This window comes from Eleutherodactylus coqui, chromosome 6 (genome assembly GCF_035609145.1).
Source record: "Eleutherodactylus coqui strain aEleCoq1 chromosome 6, aEleCoq1.hap1, whole genome shotgun sequence".
Classification (NCBI taxonomy): Eukaryota; Metazoa; Chordata; class Amphibia; order Anura; family Eleutherodactylidae; genus Eleutherodactylus; species Eleutherodactylus coqui.
This window is the reverse complement of record NC_089842.1, coordinates 58,267,643-58,292,909: the sequence shown is the minus strand read 5'-3', so window position 1 is coordinate 58,292,909 and position 25,267 is coordinate 58,267,643. Positions and strand designations below refer to the sequence as shown.

At 43.2% G+C, this 25,267-nt stretch overlaps 1 protein-coding gene across 1 annotated transcript in view; it reads right to left on the bottom strand.

Moving 5' to 3' along the window:
- Positions 1-25,267, bottom strand: part of PLEKHN1 (pleckstrin homology domain containing N1) — a 55,669-nt gene that overhangs the window by 26,245 nt on the left and 4,157 nt on the right. Inside the window, exons 2-3 of the mRNA XM_066606891.1 lie at positions 20,938-21,037; positions 1,894-2,037 (exon numbers count right to left, since the gene is read on the bottom strand). Coding sequence (XP_066462988.1) covers positions 1,894-2,037; positions 20,938-21,037 — 244 coding nt within the window. The remainder of the gene's footprint in view (positions 1-1,893; positions 2,038-20,937; positions 21,038-25,267) is intronic.

Genomic DNA, 25,267 nt, shown 5'->3' with positions numbered 1-25,267 from the left:
CTCCCTCGCTCCCCCCTGCTGACTGCCGCAACTCACCGCTCCCCCGGGCCGGCAGCCGAACCTTTTCTTCCGAGCGGGCAGGTACTCGCTAAGGGCAATGCTTGCTCGAGCAATTGCCCTTAGCAAGTATGCTCGCTCATCTCTACACAAAACCAAATAGGGTGGCAAATAATAAAGTCACCATTAAGCAAGAGTCATACAGTGTCTTTGGCTGTGAGATATTGAAGACTAGGAGAAATGGCCAAAACCACAGATTTTGGCGGGACCAGCTGACTATCATATGTGTACTGCGGCCTTCCGACTCTTCTGTATCAGATATCGAAGGAAAGAGGGATCGATGAAGCTGAATTTCAACAGCCAATCCTTTTGTTCCCTCTGGAGATAAGCTGCCGCTAGCGGTGTCTGCCTGCAGCTTTCTTCACTGTCCTCATGTAAAATACATGAGCGCTTGGGCAAACTAAATGTTCACATGCTTGGAGGAGAAGTTGGCGGCTGTACGTGCTTTTGCCCAACAGCTATTGGAAGTGTGTGCCACAAGCTTGCTATATAGGCTTAGCCTTACTAAAAAGAAATTGAACGACGATCACAAATTATCTCCTATCCACAGGATAGGGAATGACTTGCTGATTGCTGGGGGAGGAAGTCTTACCGCTAAAACCTCCACAATCCCCTGCAGTGAGAAGACTGAATGGAGTGATGGTCACACAAGTGTGCTGCTGCTCCATTCACTTCCAATGGACCTGCCGGAGATAACCAAGCAGCAAACGTTCAGGCAATTTCATCAGCCTGTTAAAATGAATGGAGTGCCAACCTTGCATGCTCAGCTTGCGCTTCATTCATTCATTCTGGGGGGCAAAATGACTCCGCAGTGGGACACGGGAACCCCATTCTCAAGATTGGCATGGGTCTCAGTGTTCAGACCCCCCTAACGATCAGCAAGTTAGGACCCTTTTACAAAAAAATTATTATTGTTTAGTTAATTGCTGGATCATGTGAAGCTAAAAACGTTAATAGTTCAGTATAAATGCTGCCAGTGACCAAATTACGAATACTAATTAATTCCTTTATTGTTTATTGTTCAGTTTAGGCACCCATAAAAATCAAATAATCAACCTGTGTAAAACAGGCGGCCGTTCATCTAAGAAGGACTGCCATTTACTGTGAATGAAGGCGGGCGGCCTGAAGAGCTCTCCAGCGTACTCGGCCTTCATTCTCTGGATGATTATCACTCGTGTGAAAAGCGCAAGAACAATAATTATTGGGATTATTCATTCCGTCCAAATACTGCATCTGCTGGTTATTCAGCAAAGTTCTTTAATATAAAGACTAAAGCAAGAAGGCCACCGTTAAGATAAAGGAAGATTAGGATCCAAGGGTTAAAGTGTTCATGCAAAACCCAACCTAATCAACTAAAGCTCAAGGTCCAAGATAGTAGAAGCAAGTAATCGGAAATGAGTCACACGCAGCAGTAAACAGGCGAATAAGAAATGCTTTACAATAGTGGTGATCGGCGATCGGGACGAAAAACCACGTAACAGTGAAGTCAATGGAAGTTCATTCCATTAACCCTTTACATCTATAGATGGGATAACTCTGAGGTCTGCACATGATATAGCGCACAGCTCAGACCAGCAAAGTGAGCGGAGCTTTGTACTGCTCACAAATATAGATACCAGACTTTGAGCAATGATCTATACAGAACGAGAGGGTCAGAAGTTAACATTTTCACCATTCCGACATTTACACATGAGTTGACTCTGGATGGGAAAAAATAAAATAAACACACTACATAGTCCTTTATCAGTTCTAGGACAACACAATAACACTTATAAGTCTGCTATATATGGATAAAGACAAGAGTCTTTATTATAAATAGTCCTAATCTGTAGTTACCGGGCTGTGCTGGAATCGAAACTTGACTTTGGAATAATGGATCATTTGCCCCATATTTCGAACAATGGTTTTCTTCTTGCCCTTGCGGAAGATGCTAAGGAATCTTTGGTCCACATTGTCCTTCTGCACATCAGTGCCAATATCCTATTAAGAGAGATTGTGAAAAGCCAAATAAGTCATTTTAGCATGTTTATCTTTAAAAATAGAATGAAAAGTTTAAAATCTACATGGAAATGATGAGAACCCTTTCGTTAAAGGCGTTCTCCACTTAGGACAATCCCCAATTATTAAAATGGTCCTTTGACAATACCCCACGTCCTTCTGCTGCGATACTCTTCAAATCAGATATAAAATGTGGGAGAAAAGTGTTAAAATCTGCTGCAGCGCCACCACAGGGGAACTTAAGTATTACACAGTACCCACAGAAATCAACAGGCTGCAAGACAGGACAGGTAAGCCTGCCAACCACCCCAGATCCAGTGGGACAGTCCCAGTTTCAAAGCTGTACCAGGAGACATGACCCACCACAATCAATTAGAAGATGCACTGGATCTTCTATCTTCAGCCATCATACGGGACTTGGCCTACAACACAGCAGCGCTCAGCACATATACTCCTCCATCAAGCTCAGAACAGGAGGAGTGTGTGTGTTGTGTGTGTGGGTGGAGAGGTGTCTATGTACACAGCACTACTCCATAAGAGGCAAGAGTCCAATGTGAGGGATGAAGTTAGAAGATACAGCAGAGTGCAAAGAGACAAGTCATGGCTGGCCATGGTGGTCTGGGCTTAGAGAGAAAAAAAGCAGATGTCACCAATCAGAGAAGAGATCATCTGTGATCACTGGAGGTAAATGCGCTGTAATCACCATCACTGCATAGAGCTGGTATTTTATTTGGAGGGCATGAAAACTGTGAAGATAAAAGGAGGCGTTGACTAAAAATTAGCCACGACATGCTCGCCATGCAAATTATGATTCTTTTCCTCGTTCGAAAGTTGAGGTATGGGATATCTCCTCCAGAACGAGAGATGCTCTTTGTAGTAAGTCTTCACCCTGGCCAAGAAATGTAGATCCTGAACAGGGGACCCCTATGTTAACTCCTAATCGGGTATATGAAAATGGATTTTCTAATTTTATCCAGTACATTCCATAGCAAGCATTCGTGCCAGGAATCGCTGGGGAAGAAACAATATCCAACTACAACAGGAAAGCTGCACCATTACAGCACTGTGGAAAAACACGTGTATTTACTTACACAGCAGTCATTTTACCATACAGTGGAAAAAAAAAAAAAAAAGGGGAGAAAAAAATAAAATAACATAGTTCCATCGTAAGGAGGTTTTACTGCAGTGTGGTAGCAGGCCATGACATTAATTCACCTAAAATTCCTTGAGTTGGTCACACTAGTTAGTTTCTGGTTGACCCTATGGCATGAAATGAGTTAAATTGTTTTAACAAGTATTTTATTGCCAGAATAGATCTTCATTTCCACCAATATAGCATGCCGAAAATGTAAAATAGGGCAACGTTTCTTGCACTGGAGCTTTTTTTTTTGCACCTACGTCCAGACTTAGAGAAACATAGTAATTGAAAGCTATATCCTGAACAGAAATCTCGATAATATTTCTAAGGTCAGCGGGATAGAGTTCTAAAGATGAACTTGACTGACCCAGTATTTAGTTTCAGATGGCTGTGCTGATCTTGCCTACACGCCTATCGCTGACAGTGACCCACTAATCCTGAGGCTTTCATACAACTGCTCAAAGGTGGTCTCCCTATACCCGCAGCCGTCGGGGTACAATTTCCAAAATATCAATCAACATGTTTCTGGTTACACATCAAGTCAGGAGCCGGAGATTTTTAAAAGGGAGGAAAAAAAAATTAAAGAGGAAACACGGTGGCAGCTCAAGTTTTGTTGAGTCCTGTTCACCCATTTCCTATGCCGATTTTCTGGAACCAGGATCTTCTGTATCAGTTTCCGATAGTCAAAGGATTCTAACAGGAGAAACAAATGTACAACCACATCTAATCCTGCTGGGGAAATTGTACGAATCCTGAATAACTTCTGATCAACGATATTTAGTTGAGACTGGATAAAACAAAACTTCAACTACAATTGCCATTCCAAGTGAAGCTACAGCTCCGCAGCCACTGTACTATATGAAGGAGTTACATTATAAGCAATTACTTTGGACAAACTGTGTTCCCCCCGAAAATAAGAACCAGTCTTATATTAATTTTGCCCCAAAAGAGGATGCCTTATTACACTTACCTAGCAGGCTCAGTCCAGGTCTCTCCCACTGCTCTCAGGAGCTCCGACATGCTTCTTGCAGTCCTCAGCCGCCCACATAAGATCACTTCCCGGTTACGGGATTGGTTCTCGAGTGCTGCTCAGCCAATCAGTGCAGCGCTCGATGACCAATGCGATGGCTGTGATTGGTTCATCGAGCACTATCGATTGGTTCTTTGACCGCTGCTCAGCCAGTCACAGCCATTGCGTTGCAGAGGTGGGATTTATGAATTGGCTGAGCTGCGATATTACCAAGCCTGCTAGGTAATGTATTTTTTTTAATGTAATGCAGCTAGAGCTTATTTTCAGGGTTTGGCTTATATTTCAAGCCTCCCCGAAAAATCATGGTAGGGCTTATTATCGGGGTAGGTCTTATTTTGGGGGAAACGGGATATCATGCAAGTGAATTCTCTTAAAACACTGATGCTCGCCACAGTTAGTGGGTAATGAAGAAGACGCCAAAGAACACGCTGGCTGGATGCAATCAATGCCGACACAAACATGCACATGGAAGAACTAGAAGAAGCAATCAAGGATAGGAAAGATGAGAACGATGATCCACAAAGTAACCGAAAGTCAGTCTTGACTGAATGGATAATCATCTTCTATCTGGAGGTTTGACTCCATTTAGTCATCGCCAAACACAAGAGTTTTACACTGAACGACACTTTTAGAGACATGAACCCACATTAGAGTGAGAAAAAAAAAAGAAAACCAGTGATCAGAGCGACTTCCAAGGAGTCCGAATGTACAACTTGTCATTCCTTAGCATGGACGGACTATAACAGATGTCCAGTTTAAGTGCTATTGTTATTTAAGACAGAAGGACAAGACTCCAGTGGGTAAAAACACAAACATTGGGTAACGGAGCAGTGGAAAAACATCGCCTGTTCAGAGGAATCCAACTTTCTGTTGCACCATGCTGATGGGAGAGTCAGAATTTGGCGCAAGCAACATAAATTGATAAACCCCTCCTGTCAGCTGTTTAAAGGGAGGAACTGAGATTCTCTAATCTGCAAGAAGCTTCCCATCCACATGGGCCAATATTCATACAGGGCGATTTCATTACCTAGTCGAATCTACGCAACAACGAACTGCTGTGGTTCTGAAGGCCAAAGGTGGTCCAATGCACTACTAGATGGGGGTCTCTAATAAAGTGGCAATTTTGCGTATTTGCCTGCGGATAATCCCTACGTTTAACATAGCATAAGAGAATCAGAGCAAATACGCACAATGCAACCCTAAATATACATGTTCCCTGGTGTTGAAGGATGTCCATGCCAGATTTAAGACGGAGGAGGAAGTCACATACCTACACTTCTCAGGTGCTAGATAATAGTTAGTCTGGGGCAGGATACCTCATGTCTGCTATATATAAAACTCCAGCTCATCCGCTTCCTCATCCAGATGACAGATTGCTGTCAAAATGTTTACAGATTAACAAGAACAAGTCGCCCATGTATGAAATGCCTAAAAAGTAGATGCTTAGAAAGAACTACAAAAAACAGTAGGGTTATATGAATCGCAGAGAAACGAAAAAAAAATTATACAAATGTCAGCAATGACATGACACAAAATGAGAGGGCGTATACATCAGAATGTCTGGGAAAAGGTGGCGACCTCCCAGAAGTGTAGTCTAGTCCCCCCCACCCGGATTAGACTACACAAAGACATTGGTGATGCAGTGATGGCAGCAGGAACTGGTATCTGCAGCTCCTGTCTGCAGAGTAGCACCAGCACAAAAGTACGCACCCACTACTATGCAAGCAAAAGGGACAAAACCTGCTCCTTGCTGCTACCACCAACCCCCCCGATGACTTCTTGGCATTGGCCCAGCTAGCACAGATATAGGCGACCCTTGTGGCTGACACCATTTTCTGGGAGGCATTATTCATGATTTAAGAATGAACCATCAGAAAATTAGCTACTGTATGAATCAAGATTTATAGCTAACATGTTTTTAAAGAATTTTTGGTGATTTTTAAAAAATTTTCAATGTCACAATCTACATTAAAAAACTAAAATCCTGTAGTTTGCATGCTGACCACGAAGCTTATTCGTCTGACATGTTCTGCTCAGCAGTCAACTCATGATCATCACAGGCAGTATTACAACGAAAGGTAAAACACCTCTATAGATAACTAAGGACTGACTATCACAATAGGTGATGGGCACAGCTCACCTCCTCCTCCTCCCTGTGCAGGGAACCTTACACAGAACAAACAATATGCCCACAACACTCTAAGTCAGTGAATGTAGCCAGTGTACATGTTTCCATGTTCATGTGATTGCTGTAAAACATCTCTTTAAATCAGTGTTTCCCAATTCCAGTCCTCAGGACCCCCAGCAGGTCATGTTTTCAGGATATTCTATAGTAGGAACAGCTGTGGCAATGTCTGAGGCACCGACAATAATTACATCACCTGTGTAAGACTGAGGCTGTTAACTGCAGCAGAGGCAAGATAATAGTCCCCATAGAAGAAAAAAAAAAAAATCCAAAAACAAAAAATAAAAGCTGAGTAAAACATTTTCCATTTTTTGAATATTGCACATTGGTGTTTGGATATTATATATATATTCAACTCACATATATACATACAGGCAATCTATTCTAAGGGCATATGGTACAGATGGCAAGTTCTATAAGTTGCAGGGTTTACATACAGATATCTCTCAATTAGGTGCCAAAAAATTATTTTTTTTTTTAAAAGTCAGTAGTTGCAAATTGTTTTGGAAAGTGTAATTGGGCGATAACCTCACACCCTCAACAGCAGCCCACAATTACACATTGTATCACAGCTCTGGATACATCTGTGCCGGCAACTGTCAGGTTCCCCAGACTGCAGCCAAGGTCTGGCAATAGCTACTGGATCAACTGGAATGGAATGTGGAACTAGGGAAAGGAACATTCCACCCCACCAAGGAATGCGCGAAACTCCACCGTACAGAATTACCAAGTGCAGATCTGCAGGGACGACTAAATTAGAAAGGGATTGCTTAGATACATCACACAATAGAAACAGATATACAGGAGAAAGTTTTAAAAAAATGTCAACCCTAGTTAAGAATATTACCACTCATGCAAGAAAAAAAAGTCACCAAGTTAAGATTACATTCACTTTCAGGTCACATGCCCATAGCAATATAACAGCCCATCAACCTTCGAGTTTAATATGGCAGCCATAGAAGTCTATGGTGTTCCCGCTCTGTAATATAATATAGTACTAGGGCACCATACAGCGGTACACTGAGTGCCTATGGTTCTCTAGACCCCGGGCATATTATTCTGCCATGTCCATGAGCCCTTGGGGTGTATTCACATGGTGCTGCCTTTAAAACCACACTAAAAGTCACACTGCCAAAACAGCATGTTTTTTTTCGACACAGGTATTTGATGCAAAAAAATAGCAACCACATGAAAAATTGTATCAAACTATGGCAAAAACCTGGTTCCCATGGTATGGTTGTAACGGTAGCTCATCCGCTACACCCTGTACTCCAGATTGCACAATCTGAATTTTACGCTTTAGAGACGCGAGGCCCAACGTCAGGTGACTTGACTTCTGACACTCATTCCGCCTAGCGGGTTTTTACACACCCAACTATTGTGCACAAATATTCACCTGCACATTCACTTGCTCAGTCACTGGGCCATGTAAATATGCCAACAACCTGCCAGTGAAACCTCATTAGTCAGCCGATTGTCTGGTTTATGCTGCAGGAAAAAAAAAAGAAAAAAAAAAAAAATTATAATTATTGGCAGCACATTTTCAAGTATGAATTGGGAATGTACCACCGACAACAATACTGTAATGGAGATGAGCGATCATAACAACGATAGTTTGTCTCCATTACAGCCAATATCGGCCGACATAAAACCAGATAAATGAGTGCTGATCTCTTTGATCGGCGCTCAGTTTAGGCAGGCTGCACAGATTCCGGATGCGGGATGCTGCACTGGAATCCAACCCTTGCCGGGCCGCTGACCCCATGTATCTGTAATTTCTTGTCGTGTGCAGGTGGCCTTCTGTACTGCAGATGGTCTAGCCGTTGGACACGTGCAGTACTGATTTTCCCGTGCCGTCACCAGGCAATGACATGGGTCCCGCGACCTTTGACTTCAATGGAAGCCGTTCGTGTGGAGCTCCAACAAAAATAGAATATGCTACACTTCTTCCTCTGCGTGGAAGAAAAAGAAAAAAACAAATAAATACTGAAGTTGATTTCCACTTATGTGCAGGAAAAAGCGATTTCCCTTGGCATTTTATTGATGGCATTTGCTGCAGAACCCGGGGGCGGACGCCCACCACGGATTCTACAATTCAAATCCGGCCGTGTGCAGCCGGCCTAAAATGTGTAAAAGGGCTTTTTTGACGTTTATGGAAGAGTGTTACATAATTCCAGTATTCAAGTTCCTTCAATAGGTCATGACTTTAGTATATGCAATAAAGAGAACACCAGTGGCCTGGATTGGTATTACAAGCCACAATCCCATTGAACTGAATGGCCTGTAATACAAAATCTGGCCACTGCAATGACAGCGGACCTGACTGCTTCCTGATAAAATCAACTAGGTGCATCAGCACAGCGGCCCAAAAAACTACCGATTGGCAGCGTTCCCAGGCGGCAGACCACTACCCATCTAGTATTAATGACCTATCCTGAGAGTAAGCCATCAATAGTTCATAACTGGACAACCCCTTTAAATGTATCTCATTCATAGGGCATGGACTGAGTTCTAGTGTTCACAGATAGTCAGTAAACTTGTTCCATCTGTCCAAATACTACTATTGTATGTTATTCCTATAGCTCTCTATCAGACACTTCAGATAAAGTCTTCCTTGTTTCAGTAAACCGGTGTAAAGCCTTTCCATGAACGGTGTCACATATGCAGCATCTAGATCAAACCCCAAGTTAAAAATTGTGTTAACAGTTGTCATAGGATTGGATCACAAGACTGTGTGGAGTGCAGATTTAGCAAAGCACATTACAAATAGAAACCGGCAGACTGTTTACTATTTGGATTACTTTCTTGTTTACTTTGGAAGTGACTGGAGAATAAGCATGATATAGCGCAAAACTGATACAAAATCAGTAACTGAACTATATGGCCGGGTTTAAAGCTCAGGAGCAGAATAATACATCAGAACAAAAACACACTTGTCCGGAATAAAGCCTCCTGAGTCATCAAATCCCACCGGTCAAACTGCAGTTGTGTGGGGAGCATTGATCAGACCCAGCAGGAGAGGATCGCCTCCTGACACTTTGTTACACATGTTAGAATGTGGATGTATGAAGTGGACAATAGGCAGAAACCAATTAAAGCAATGGAGTGTTGCAGCAATGATTATTCTAAAAGGCCATTTCAAGGATGGAACAAGTCTTGGAGAAGCTGCTAAAAGCGCTCAGGCAGAAAATGAAGGGAAAAGGGTTGGTGCATATAACATGAAAGCACACCACGCTATATAAGAGACCTGCTAACATAATTCTATGTGGAATATACCTTCCACTCCCTCAACTGATGCTTAAAAAGTTTTCTAAAGTTTTTAGAATAGATCAATATTGTGATCTGAGTCCCTGGAGAAACATGGCTCCTTCATAGTAAAGTCCATACCAGTTTAACTACACCTAGAACTGCAACTCAGCCACGGACACGACAGAGCTGCAGTACTAGTCCCAGCCTCCTTTGTGAGGACGGCACTGTGTCTGGTACCGCAGTGAAGGGGCCATACTGCTCTAGCGAGCACAGATGTCCTTCATTGCACTGATCTATGGTGATTTTATTAATGGGAATTTTCTGTAATTAAAGCGACCCCTCGAGCTTGGACAACAAAAGATGGCAGCACCGCTTCTTTGATTACCTGATGCACGCTGTACACTATTATGCATCATCAGTCTAAAGACCCTACACGCTGCTTGGATTGGCCAGTGCCACCCAGGTGAGTAGTGCCGGCCAGTCAGAGCAGCATGTAGCGCCTTACTGACAATGCATACTAATGTACAGTAGTCAGGAAAGTGGTGCAGCCATCTTTATTTGTCCAAGCCCAGAGGGTCGCTTTAACTAAGCTTTTATGCATGCTCTTCAAATTATAAACATTTTAAGAGTCCCTCCAGCAGACTTTGACATAGACTAAGCAAAAACCGTAGGGTTTGACAGCATCACCTTTCTCCACTTCTATTGGAAAGTGCTGAGTGAAGGCTGATCACAGGCTCTTCCAGGAGCTCAGCAATGGTTCCACACATCATTAAAGGACATCTTGGATCATATCTTGGCTCCAACTTGGGGAACTTTATTCGGTGGTAAGCACACACACCCAGCAATTCTTCCCGTTAAATCAGTATCTCTCCATGCTGGTTTTTTGGTGATGAATGGTGTAGGCTCTTGATAAACCACACAATTAGCCTCACTTGGTAGTCCTTCACATTTAGCTACACCAATTGGGTCAGCAATGTCGGTCCCAGGAATTCTATGGCAATCTTCAAATGACTAGCAGGCTACCTTATGCTCTGACCACAGACTGCCACATGACCAACTAGTTCCGCGTTACTCTTTTTTCAGACTGGCCATCAGCTAGTAATGGGCAAACCAGCCTACACAGTTAATGCTCTGCATCATCAAATCACTCACCCAGCACTTTGGGGGCACAAAAGTCTCACAGTACTTTTGCATGGACCGACTATGAGCCAAACATGTGCTCAAATAAGTGATTATGACCTTAGTTGGTCCATGTAAAAGCGGGACCTGACTTCTTAGTTGCTAGCTGCTTCATTTCAGCTCACTGAGACTAATCAGCAATGTCATTTCTCAATGTAAACAGGCAGTCCTTCATCCATGAACGGCAGCTACCTGTTCATTGTGAATTAAGCGGCTGTAAAAACTGGGGTGCGCTGCGCCTCTATTAACTGAACTAATCGCTCCTGTATGAAAGCACAGGCATAATCGTTGCCCCATATAAAAGTACCCTTAAAGAAACAGGGTAGCCTCTAAAAGTTAATAAAACAGGGACCCCAAAACCTTGGTAAATAGTTTCTTGAAAAGACAAGAATCTTTTTTTTTTTTTGTAAGAAAACTATTAAAAACTGCTACAACTGAAATTAGTCAAATGTAAGTTGGATCAGCACCAACTGGATTGGCATTTTACACAATCATCTTCACCTAGGTATATGCGCAATTCTACAAATGGAAAAGAAAAAGACTTATCAAGCACTTTTTGTCCATAATGTCAATTATGCAGAATACTTTAAAATACACAGATCCAGTACAAGATCCTTATCCCTCACTTACAGAAGTGACAGACAGAAGGAAATTACCCTCCTAACACGTGTCACTCAGCTGAAATGGAGCCACAGAGAGCTGGGCACAGTCAGTGGAAAAACAAAAAGGTGCAGCAAACTCAGCTGTGAGGGGCACTCAGCCATGACTTCAAATAAAAGATTAGTCCAACACCCCGACTGATAGCTGCTGGAGTCGCCCTGCCATCCACAGCTGGAGTGTGCGACATGCATAAACATACAATCTTCTGTAAACCAGCAAGGAACTCCTTAACATAAGTAGACAAGACTCCACCTTGGCACCAGCTTGTCCAATGTTTAAAGGATCCCACTTTTTATGGTGGTCATAAATACTCTTTGACCAAATGGTTATCAGATAATAACCTGCAGGGCCTCACCATACATTGATCGAGTCCCCATTACTTACATTTATGGCATATCGATAGGCATTGTGACACTTGACACACTACAGCTTGGAGTAATGGGCCCTTTGTTTTATTTGCCAGACACCAGGTTGGCCCATTATAGTCCATTTCATAAGGGCAGTCAGGGTTTTATGCTCTTAAACTATGTCCTGCAAGGAGAACACAAGCAATGTAAGCTTCTCCTTTGAAGAACAAAATGACCAGACTATAGCATTATGGGCCTTTTACAAAGCGCAACCTTTGGCCCTAAACATTTGTTTTCCGCATCGTTAGACTATGTCATGTGCCGATGATCAGCCAACAAATCAGTAAACGCTCGTTTGTGGGTTGATCATCTTGTTTATGCTTCGCAAAAATAAAACCCTCATTGCCAGTTGATAGCCCCATGTAAACGGAGATGTATTGATGCCCATGAGGATACTCCATTGGAGACAAACTTATTAATTGCTCATCCCCAATATAGCTGGCAGCCTGTGTAAAGGCCACGTAAACAAGTGTTCTCATAGCTGTAAGGAAATTATGAACACACTTAATTCATAGAGGGGGTTCCTAAGGAGGCAGCTAAACGGGTTGCCCCATTTAGGTCATTAATAGTAGATCGGCAGGGGTTCACCACCCAAAACACCCTTCTAATCCGCCAGGCTGGTGTCCTTATACACTGAGCAAATTTCTGCAGGAAGCAGGCAGCTCCATTCACACTGCAGTGGTCAGGCTTGGTATTGCAGCTAACATTCTCTTCAATGGAAACTTTGCCTGTAGTACCAAGCCTGGCTACCGCAGTGGGAACGGAGCTGTCCGATTCCTGCAGAAATCAGCTCAATACATAAGCGCATCACCAGGCGAGCAGCAGACCTCTGCTGATCTACTATTGATGGCCTATCCTATAGGTACACCATAAATATAATTTACAGCTGGACAACCAATATATCAACTAGGCATGCCATAAGTGTGGGGCGTACAAATACTGTATATGTGTATTCACTGCCCATTAAAGTCCATGAGACAGAAGAAGCAGAGTGAATACAAATAACTGGGAACATGGTCTTAAGGTGCCCATAGCCTTTAGTGGATGAAAATTGATAATTTTCACAAAACCATTATTTTAGTTAAGATTATCAGTGATCAATCGTTTTAGCTGACTGATCAGAGGCTGTCAGTCTGGAAAGTAGTTGGCTACATTTGAAATTTGCACCCGATAGTCGGAGAAAAAGCTTCATTTTCATGAAGGATCTTTTGTCCACGAATGATCAGCCTATGGGAAACGAAGAAATGGTTTGGGTTTTTTTAGTGTCATTGAACATGTATGGGCAGTTTGAAGGACTTTAACAGTCAGTATGGATGACAACGTGTATAGCTGCATCTGTGAAACCAAAGGATCATTTGTTCAACCATCAACCTACTTTAATCTAATGTGTATGACCAGCTTCAGGGTCGATGGGGTCTGGCCTCTAAGACCCCACTGACCATTATGGAACATCTAGTTAACCTCTGAATAAGAAGGCTCAATGTGGGCTAATAAATCTTGACTTGTGACAGCCACAATAGATCTGCTTTCCCAGGATATGTGCAACTAAAGGTGTGGCAAGTAGGACTTGCGCTTCACACCCTTTTTCTCTGAAAGCCCACAATTGAATTTCAGGGAATATTTCATAGTCCAGAAGGAGACAAAATTGGAAACAGGATTTCTCCAGAGCAGTGAATCAAAACCCTAAGAGCAGAAACGAGTGACCCGAGCAGACTTGTAGGTAAGTTCTCATACCACTCCTTCGTATGACAGACGGATGACTAAAGAGAGCTCAGAGGAAACGATATACAATAAATGCCTGTTGTGATGTCAAAGACAACACGCAATGTTACTAACACGCCTTCTTCCCCGCACGGTATTGCATAAAAGCAAACACGCTCGCGATTACTATCCTCCTGCATTTGGCTGTCCATAGAAATACAATTGCCCTTTAGATAGAAGGCAGCACTCCTCTACTAATTCTATCAGGGATCAACTCACTCATCTGGTTCACAGACCGGTGGAACGTGCAGAGATAAACTGTCTCCACACGTATGGATTGTGCTGATGGGCTGAATCACTACACTTATACAACACCATATTACATGATCACCATCTTCTAAGCACTTGTGATACATGAGCCAATATTGGCCTGGAATGTAATCAAACCATTCCAGCACCTTCTAGGCTTCATATATATGAATGTATAAACAGATCTGTAAAGTATAGGTACATACAGAACCTACAGGGTCAAATATTGGCACCATGTTCTATTAGCTACCATATAACGCAGGCATCGCTTCTAATGTGGGGGGGGGGGAGAAGACTGTGCCGGATGGATACACTCCTATGCTGCTGCAAGAGCATAGGAACCATCATATGCATGAAGAATTATGGCTCATGCACAGTACCAGATGGACAGTGCCCGGAGCATATATGGCTCCTTTAGTACAAAGCCATACCGGCTCTATCAGACTTCATGTGAACAGAGTCCAACAGAGGTATAGGAGGAGACAGAATATTTGTCCCTCTTCCTCTGAAGACGTCATTGATAACGCAGCGGTTGGAGTACTGGCCGGAAGCCATGTACTCCGAAGCAAACAGAGCATTAGCGGAAGAAATGGAACATGGGAGAATTGGATCGCAATTGGGCGACGTAACTCAATGACAGTTTTTTTGTTAAAAAGAGTCAAAATGTAACCGAACAACCCCTTTAAGCAAGATGTATCCAGTGTCAAAGCAGGTAACATCCCTATAGCACTTTTGCTGGAAGCATCCGAAGGCGAATAACCCATTCAAATTAGTCACAGATAACAAAACCATGCTGTTCATGATGGAGGGCAAAAGGTCTATTGTTCAAATTAGCCACAGATGTAAGTGATTAAACAGCATGCAATTAAGACTTCTTTGCCCCTCAGCCAGATAACACTTTTGTCATCTGTTAAGGCTCATTCCATGTCACATTTCAGTCATTCATCAAAAAGAAAGCATAAAAGTATATATTGTAGAATGCCTACAGCTTCCTATGAATCAAAGGCAAACTGCTTCCTAAGCATAAGCCGACGAGGCTGGTGGTGTTCCAGCATTTGTGGAAATGAACGCAGAAATTGGTTCACTGAGCAGTCGAATGCAGATTTCTGTTGCACCGTGCCGAGAGGACGACAGAATTTGGTGCGAGCTGCATGAATCGATGAGCCCTTCCTGTCAGCTGTCAATAGTTCAAATGGAGTAATGGTGCCAGGAATGTTTTCTTGGCACACTGGGATCTCCGATAACTGTGGATGGACGCCATTATGAATCGCTGTAGTTCTGGAGACCCTACTAGATAGGCATCTTAGTGGTTCTTCAGTCTGGTTTACATGGGACAACTATCACCTGTACATTCACTCAAAATATAGTCACTGAAGTGTATGAATGGCTGTTCACTACTTGTTCGATAGCGCGGGAACTGAGGCACACCCGCCTCTGCAAAGCTATTGTCTAGATGCTGAAAGACAAACAAACAATTGCTTGTTCATACCAGACAATAAATCAACCAACCGCATTTTAGGTGAGCTGAAACGAAGTGACTAGTGAATGAATTCTCACTCGTCACCTGGCTGGTGGCAGCGTTTACGCAGAACACCTGTTAATTACGTTTGCTTCATTAAGCAACTATTTAGGTAATGGTAGGCGACAGTTTGCCTGTGTGACACCACCCTTAGGCTTCCTACACGCGGTCAAGCGCAATATCGGGCTGTGAAATTTAACCAGATATCGCACTCACAAACGTGCGATTTATCTGCTGATAAGAGGGGTTTCTGTCAAAAACGCCTATCATCGCCTCTTTTTTGTGCCATTGAAAACTATGCATTCCAAGGAACATGAAAGAAGAAAAAAAAAAAAAAAAAGAGAAAATCGCTTATGTATATGACTCCATTCAAAAGAATGGGGTTCATAATAGTGTGTCTTGCAAAGCACAAATCATGTGCGATTTTCTCAGCCTTAGGGTGCGGGCAGACGAGCGTAGGCGTATTTACGTTCGCACGAGCGCAACGTATAATCGCCCGAGCGATCGTTTTTCACCGATCACGACCAGAGCTAGAAAGCGTATTTTTGTTTGTTCCTACTTTGCAAACGGTCTTTTCGGCGATCGAATATGCGTTGGCGCGTATTTCGGTCGCATATGTTCCGTTTTTTTTTTAATTGCCGTTTTTACGCGCCGTAAAATCGCCCATGTGAACGAATACATTCGAAACCATTGCCTCAGATGGTCACGTATATACGTTTGGTCGCAAAAACGCGCCGTTTATGCGCTCGTCTGCCCGCACCCTTAGGGTATTTTAACAGACCGACAGTCACCCAAGCAATTATGGGCGACTGTCATCCCATGTAAAGACAGGACTCAGCAGTTCACTTGAAATGGACTTGAAATCCATGCAAACAGGCAGTCATTCATCTACAAACGACTGCCTGTTCACTGTGAATAGAGGCGGGCAGCCAGAAACTACCTCCAGCCCGTTCCGCCTTCATTCAGTGAGGGGTTTCTGGAGTGATAATCAAACTATTGTCTCATATGAGCATATTATAAGGACGGCTTCACACGAGCACGTGCGCAATTGCCCGCGACTCAGCGCAATGTATTTGCACCGCGAACTTTTTTTTTTTTTTCGTTCCTACCAGCATAATTTACAGCACTCTCTGCACCCGCAGGGCACGTTCATGTGCACGCGGCAAACAAACACGCCCTGATGTAAATGGCCATTTAGTTTGAGGGCCAGAAGTGTTCTTTTTCCAGCGCAATTGCACTAGTTTTCAGGCATCTGCTTGCCTATTATGCGCGCACCCCCCATAGACTTCTATGGGGAGCGTAAATGTAAACAAAAGTAGAGCATATCGCATTTTTTTTCACGAGCACGAAATGCATATGAATCCATTGACATCAATGGGTTCCATTCCCTACGTGTTGCGCGTGACTGTGTGCAGATACCCTTGTGTGACGGGGCCCTCAGTGTATATGCCATTTATTCCCCATCTTTGGTTTGCTTATTTAAAAAAGTCCTGTGCAAAAGGTATAATCAATTCCCATGCTGACATGTAAACATAGATGGGAATGTGTCTACCAATACTGAGACAAAGAAACAAGTGAAAGTCTGGCATGAAGACAGCCAGGTCAGCAGATTTCCATGCGAGATGCCTGTAGGATTGAGATATACTGCACTGAAACCACAGCGCAGACAGGGTGACTCATACAATGAAACCAGCCAGGTGCTGCAAAGCAATTACTCTACTTGACTTGTCCCCATGTTCTCTCTATGTACAAGACCGGAATCTGAATGCACTATCGGAAGAGTAATGCACAGAAACAATGGATCTAAAAAAAGTGCAAGATGCCAGAACTCTCCTCAAGTGATCTAAAACACCAAGCACACCTGTTTTCCCAGAGCAAACAAGACAATGGTGCCATAAGGGAGCGATGTATCGACCCTCTAACTGGGACCCCAAAAGGATAGTGGGTTTACTCATGGGGTTTGTGGACTTGAAAAAGTTTTGAAATGACCAAGTATCATTGATCTCAATGAATACTTTGACTTGAACCATCTCTACCTCCACCCTAAAGGGTTCGGCTTTCAATTCTATAGCTCCATCAATAAAAGAATCAATGAAGGTACAAGGTTTAAGATGGACATGATGTATTTGACAGCAAGCGCTTGGACTAGTTATGGCCAATTAGGCTATTCACATGAGCGCTTTTCACTCAGGAGAAAAACTTGTTGCAAGGCCTATTCTGGTCAGATTCAAACGAGCAGAATCAGACATGCAATGCTAACTTCCCATGCAGATCAGACAGCACATGGCTGCGTGTTCGTGTGTTATCCGATGTATTTAGCGCCTAAGAATTCCGGGTGCAATTCGCACTTTGGCCAATCACAAATCAGCTGATAACTGTTCAGACAATCTGAACAATTATGGTTCAGTGTAAATGTATGCCCCAACTCAACGACAAACTCATTTTCTTTCTCCCGTTCAGCAGCAATGATAAGCGCAAGAACGCTCATCGGTGGGACGATCCATAAGGCATCTGCACCCGACAGGTTGTCCTCTGTTTAATCCAGAATTCCCCCCACTTTGTACGTATCTCCTCACACAACACTATTTGCTAAAATACTTACGTATAACCCTATAATCTCTTTTTTCCCCCTCTAGTGCTTTTCTGTCCAGCAAGTGATATATGTGAATGCACCCTCAGGCAACGATAGATGTATATCACTGAACATACCCTGCCTAGTAAATAAGGCAAAGGACAAATGCATCCGATTGGAAAGAAGAAATGTTGATCAAATTTCATAGTAGATAAAATCAGAGGCAGCTTTTCCCTTTGAAGTTGTGTTAACACATAAATGCTGAATTCTGCATCCAAAATATCTGCTCCCATGGCTACCGCTTTATGCCACATATCCGCAGTGCGTTAAATGCCGTTAGTGGCTCTTTCTATAAGCTTCAATCACATTAGCTGCAATTTTAGGTTTAGCGTTCCTTTAAAGTTACAGGCCACCATAAATACATATATACAATCAATAGCATAACTATAGGGGACGCAGTTGCACCCGGGCCCAGGAGCCTTAGGGGGCCCATAAGGCCTCTCTTCTCTATATAAGGAGCCCAGTACTATGAATAAAGCATTATAGTTGGGAGCCTTATTACAGATTTTGCATTGGGGCCCAGAAGCTTCAAGTTTCGCGTCTGCAACCGGGCCCATGAGCCTTTAGCTACGCCTGTTACAACCCATTTGTGCCTTTTTTTTTTTTAAGACTATGGTTTCACAACCAAAGAAACTCCAAAACTTCATTGATTCCTCCTCTTCATGTTGCAACATTAAATTCTTCATATGTTTGCAAAACATGAAACTTTGTGAAGTCTGCTGTCTGCGTGCATTAAGAGCATGAAATAAGAAATTCTGCAGAACTCAGAGAGACTCGATGGTTTTAGGAAGGTGTGACGAAATCAAGCTTCATAGTAGTTTTCCCACAATGTCAGCATGTAATGGTCAGGACATGCAAGGACTATCCACTTGCTCAAAACTACAGTTTACTTGCTTGTTCATCCCAACAGTAATTACATATACTCTTTCAAATACTAGAATATCCAAATAATCAGGTGCTACTTCAGTAGGCATTGACCGAAGGCTGATGGGTAGGGAACGTCCTGCTCCTAAAACGTTTCTGGAGTAAGCCAAGTAGGTAGACAGTTGCCAATTCCCTTTTCTCGCTACCCATTTTTGCAGAACATAGTATGAAGGATGGACAAAATACTATCGAGATTAGAGGCTTCCAGGAACATTTTAAGGGTTGACTCGACTTCGCAATGGACTGGAAATATGTACATTTATGAAAATTCTTAAGAAACAACCCAAGAATTAAAGGGTTTGTCTGACGACTAACTTTATCATCTATTCAAAGGATAGGTGATAAAAATTTGATCTGCAGGGGTCACCATTGAGACCCCCACCAATCCTGAGAACAGTGGACACTTGTCAGTGCAGTGGTGAGAAGAGGGGGACATCAGACTGAATGGAGTGATGGTCGCACATGCACTCCACCGCTCTATTCATTTCAAAAGGGGGTGACGCAAATAGTCAAGTGCTTTTGCTCGGCTATCTCCAGCTGTCCCATTGAGAATGACTAGAAAAGTAGCCGTGCATGCACTCTGCTGGTCCATTCACTTCAAAAGGGGGTAACTGAAATAGCCGAGCAAAAGCACTTTGCTATCTCCAGCTATCCCATTGAGAATGACGAGAAAAGTAGCCGTTCATGCACTCTGCTGGTCCATTCAATCTGATGTTACTGCAGGTCAGTGCAGCGATCCTGCAGTGACAAGAGGAAGGGGACAAGGGACTCCAGGTCTATGGATCGGTGAGTGTTTTAGTGGCAAGACCCCCACCAGTTAAACTTTTATGACCTATCCAAATGTGGGTAAAAACAATTTACAAACTGAAGTAAAAGTATTCCCCATCACAAACAGTAGGGCAGTTCTCACAATTCCGCTTAGGCAGACACAAATGAAAAAAGGACAATCGCCCCTTATGCAGGATATCCTCCAAGCAGTGCAAGGAAGTGAAATAAAACACTCACTGGGAATTAGGGTGCTACCGAAAAGAGGGCCGCCATAACAGCAGTGTCCAGAATCGCCCGAAGCCAATATCACATAGGTCCCTTTCAGTCAATAGACTAAGGAGAGTACTGGCCCCATGGACTCATCAGGTCCCAGTAGGAAATAAAAAGTAGCGGAAAAAAACAGCAACATAGCACTGGGGTGGTGAAGTAAAAAAGGCAGGATACAATAGTAGGTGGCGATAAAAAGTTTTTACCACCATATTAAGGCCGTGCCATGAAGTCCACAGCAGAAATGGAAGTTTCAGGAAGTTTGACAACTAATTATCCAACAGAAGTGCAGTGACATTTTGTATCAATACTTAATATAATACATTTCCTGGAGCTTCCATTTGTGGTGTGACAAGTGTGGACTTCCCAAATAAAAATATCATTCTAATAATTGTTGAGTGACAATGTCCTGTAAGAATCAAGAAATGCCACCATTTGGGAATTCTTGAGACCATCATGAGGTATCCAAAATTTCATAAAAAGCAGTAAAACTACAGGAAAGCTAAAAAAGTCACCCCATCAATCCAGTTTATTTTCGGATTGCATTTACAGGTGCTGCTAAAAACTATACTGATACCCAAATATACTCCAAAGATCGCCTCCAAAAACAGAAGGTACTCTTTAAAGCGCTGATGCCCATTTATGTATATTCCAGCCCTGTACAAAGCTAATTATTCTGACTAGTAAGGTCATTCTACACAACGCCTTTCCTACGGCAATACCGAGAAGTGAAGAATATACTGGCAGCCGATCCCAAATTCCAAGCTTGCGGAGATATGTACACAGCAGACGTGCTTGATAAGACCAAGTAACAGACTTAACCCTTCCTAGCCCAGCAGATCGATAAGTCAGCTATCCACACACGAACAGTATTACCTAGGCTCGTGGAGCCGCTGCTTGACGCAAGTGCTTACCTTCCCCGGGATATAGTGCAGGATGTTGTCCGAATGCGTCGCTCTTCCAGCGCCACTTTCATTCCCAAACAAATAGGTCCACTTAGTTCTGCTGTCCTGCCTGTGAAAAGAGGTCAGATGAGACAGCTGCATGGAATCCCTTCACCGCTAGGCATACATCAATGTTACTAGTAAATGTCACGCCGACACCGGTGACTACAGAAATATTAACACTTTATGGCCTATAATAAATTGTTAGGAGCCTATGTGTTAAGGACACTTCAGTGTAATGACAGGTCAGGCCTCTCCTTACAGAAAGCTCCTCTTTGGTTACTTTATTGTTCCCAGATTTTCGGTGATCCATCCAGCTACATTTTTGCCAAGATGGTCACTAAGGGCTCATTCACACTAATGTTTATATTCCGGTTTTACAGCAGAGAGACAGAATTAAAAAAAAGGAATTACATTCCATTTTTACCACCACTGAGTTTCAATAGGGGTTCCATTTTCTTTTTTTAATGCAAGAAATAGTGCAGTTTGAAGTGCTGTTGGCTCAGTTTAAAAAAAAAAAAAACGGAAGCCTAATGGAATAGAAGCATGGAGAAAGGCTTCTATTCGTGTTTTTTTTGTTTTGTTTTTTTTTTAAATCAGTGTTAGTAAAATAGAACGGTTTAATTCATTCTCTCTGCTCCAAAAAGATGGAAAGCCTGAACGGAGGCAAAGCACTAATGCGAATGGAGCCTTAGGTGTCATTTTTTTGGCGTGAGGATACAATCATATATGGGGAACTATGAAACGCTTGAGGCAGCCACAACACCGTGTGATCACACTAGCCCTTAGGGAACCAAATGTCTTTTAAACTGGCCAAATCCCAATTAGACATACGTTCACAAGTAGCGAAATTGCAGAAAATCTGCGCCAGAAGCCATCGGTGTGGATTTTTACGCAGCTCCACAGCAGACTCCACCCTTTCAATTTAAAGCGTGAAATGTGCTACAGACCTGCATCAAAAATAATGCCAAAATATGCACCAAATAGTAAGAATTTTCATCTTGAAATATAAGCCCTATCCCAAAAATCATCCCTAACTATAAAGAAAAAAATAAAATAAAATTTAACTCACCTAGAAGAGCTGCCCGGCTCTTCTCCGCCTCCGTCCCTGTCAGTCTTCATGTGTCTTCTGGTGGCCAGGGATTGAAAAATCCTTGCCTCAGATTGGCTGAACGCTGTGACCAATCACAAGTAGGGCTTAGCTGTCATTCAATTAAATATAAATCCTACCCCGAAAATAATTGTTGTGGGGGTTGCCTTCATCCCATTGTTTCAATAAGGCGACAGCAGCGCTGGCCCCATCGAAAGCAATGGGATAGCATCATGGACCTCTGCCACAGCAGGAAACCAAAGATTCTACTGCAAAATTTGCAGCATTTCGGCATTTAAAAAAAATAAATAAAAATATTGACTCAATATCAGCTGCAGATCCTCACTGCAACACACGGAGTAGCCCTCACATCCTTCATACGGCAACTACTACTAAGCGCTGCGGAACACATCGTCTGACCTGCAGTCTTGGCACTTAGTAGCAGTTGCTGGGTGAGGGTTACTTCTTGCACTGCAGTGAGGGAACGTCGATAGCAAGTTGAGAGAAGTGGATTTTGACTTTGATTTTACATAAAAATGTTACGAATTTTGCCAAGGACGTTTCGGCTATGCAAAATCCGTAGCCTTTTTGCTACATGTGAATATGCGTCCACGGACAAATATCCAGCCCCGATCACGGGCCTCCTGACCTGATCGTTATATTAATCTATGATGCTCTGAATTAAAGTCCGCAGATCGGCGTCAGGGAAGGACACTTAATTGTGTTACATTGTAATATATTTGTGTCGCTCTGACCTATAAGACTGTAGATGGACCATAGACTGAAAATCCAGCTGTAGTAACGGAGCCAAACAGCTTCCTTGTACTACTGTATGAGCTGCATGCACTCGGCTCCGCACTCTTCAGCATTACCGAGACAGCCAGTCATTCACTTAGGGTCCTTTTACACGGTACTTCAGCGCCAGACATTCATCCCAGTGAATGGAGGCGGTTCGGGCCGGCGGCCAGGCTCCACTCATAGCACATGGGCCATCGTTCGTAGATTAACAACTGCCTGCTTACATGGGTCAATCGTAGTCTTCATTTTTATGTCTGCAGAAACCATACGCTTAAGCATTGGTTTCCACTGTATTCCTTCAGATGGCAGATTATTAGCGGTGTAAAAACGTAACACCAGGAATAATCGGACATCAGCGACAGCAGACGAATTTATAGGCGGTCGGAAAAGACAGGTCAGGTGTGAAAACATGACAGGTGCCTGTATTTAGGCATTAGAAGTAATTCCGAGGATTTATGTTGATCGAGGGATTTCCGGATTGCGGCATATTTTTTCACTAATACACTGCACCCGGCTGCTTGAATATACGAGAAAATGCGGCTTTTTTCCTGTTCATGCGATTTTCGGTCACAGAAAGTGAACAATAATCATTCAGTTTAAACGCAACCCACAACTGAATGACGAACAATTGTTCGCTTTTCATTCATTGCTCATTTTATGCAAGCATAAATATAGTCATTGGCGTGTTCACTTATCGCTTGGTTTAAAGAGCGCTCATTCGGTCCCTCTCATTCGCTTATAGCGCAAATGTGAAAGACTGAACGATTCGCATTTAAACAGACTGCAGCAGAGCGAACGAGCTAGCGATGACGTCAATCAGCTCATCTAAAAAGGACCCTTAGGCCCCCTGTACACGAGCGAGGTGGAATATCGCTAGCAGTATTCCGCTGCCAAGGAGGGAAATGACAGTCCTCTGCGGTGAGCCTCTCCAACAGATAGGCTAACCGTAGAGAATCGCGGCATGCCGTGAGCGGAGAATCGCTATAGCAACACTATGAAAAGCGTACACTGCGTTACTCGCGGCCGAATTATCACAATGCACCATCGCCTGTGGACAGGAGCCCTTAGGCATCAAGTAACCCAATAACAGGATTTTCTGGCTGCCATAAACATTGCAGCAAATCGATGCAAGGCTGCTGGAATTTTTCACATCCAGCATGTTTCATGGGCAAGCATGACGGGAGATTAAGGGCTTCTCCAGATGGGCGCATGCGCAAATATGCCCGCCGCTATGTAGCGTATTTGCGCATGAACTAGTACAAACTTTTTTTTTTTAATATACTCTTGCTCTCTATATTCCTGCCAGCGGGATCTGACAATAGCCTAATGGGAGGGTCATTTAATATCATACTTGGGGAGCCGTCTGCTACCCAGACAGGGCTGGGGCGGACATACTGATATCTTTATAACTCTCAGCCTGCCAAGGCAAACAATTGCTAGGTCAACAGAATTTCATAGAGGAGTCTAATGTCCCTCCTTACTTTAGGTACCAGGAGGGAAGCCTCATATGCTCTTCAAAAAGTAAATGCTATGGCAGTGGTAGTGGGGGCTAAGGTTTAAGGGATTCCATCATCAGAATATCGAAATGGAACTGTTAACACAGCGTTATGTGCCACTTGGCACACAGACTGAGCAAATATATATTTGATCAAGGCAGAAGATTAGGTATGGCCAGTAAAACTTATAAAGTGGCTCAGTATATGCAAATGGTCGGCCACGGCTCCGAATCATACTGTCCCGCACAGCACAAGCGTGGGATTCCACCACTAATCGCACTGAGGTCAGCAGTTACGGGGCGGTGCTGGAGCGATGGAGGGATATTGACAAAGGGAAGAAAACATGACTCGCAGTGAACCCATTTGCATATATGGCATCACTTTATAGAAGATTTACCAGCAATAATAATCTTTATTTATATAGCACCAACATATTCTGCAACACTTACAAAACAGAGGAGAACAGATACAAAGCCACAGTTACCTGTAGTAAACAATTGATGGAGACAGTAGGGGTGAGGGTCCTGCTCCAACCAGCTTACATACTACAGATAATGGGTGATACAGAAGGTAAAGGGCTGGAGATCTGCACGGTATGGCGAGGTGGAGAGTGAGGGATACTATACACACAGACAATGGCCAGACTTAAGCTATGTGGTGGCCGAATCGATGTGACTGCTGGGGGCGGTTGGTTACAACTAGCAGGGATTGCAGTCAATAGGTCAGGGAGCAAGTTGTCAGGCGGAGTACAGAGGAGTTTGATTTAAAAGATGTGGTATGTCTCCCTGAGGAAGTGTGTTTTTAGAGCACACCTGAAGTTTTGTGTGTCAGCGATTGCCCAGATAGTTTGGGGGTAGTGCGTTCCAGAGGACTGGTGCTGCTCTGGAGAAGTCTTGGAATAAGAGGTTCGGGTTAA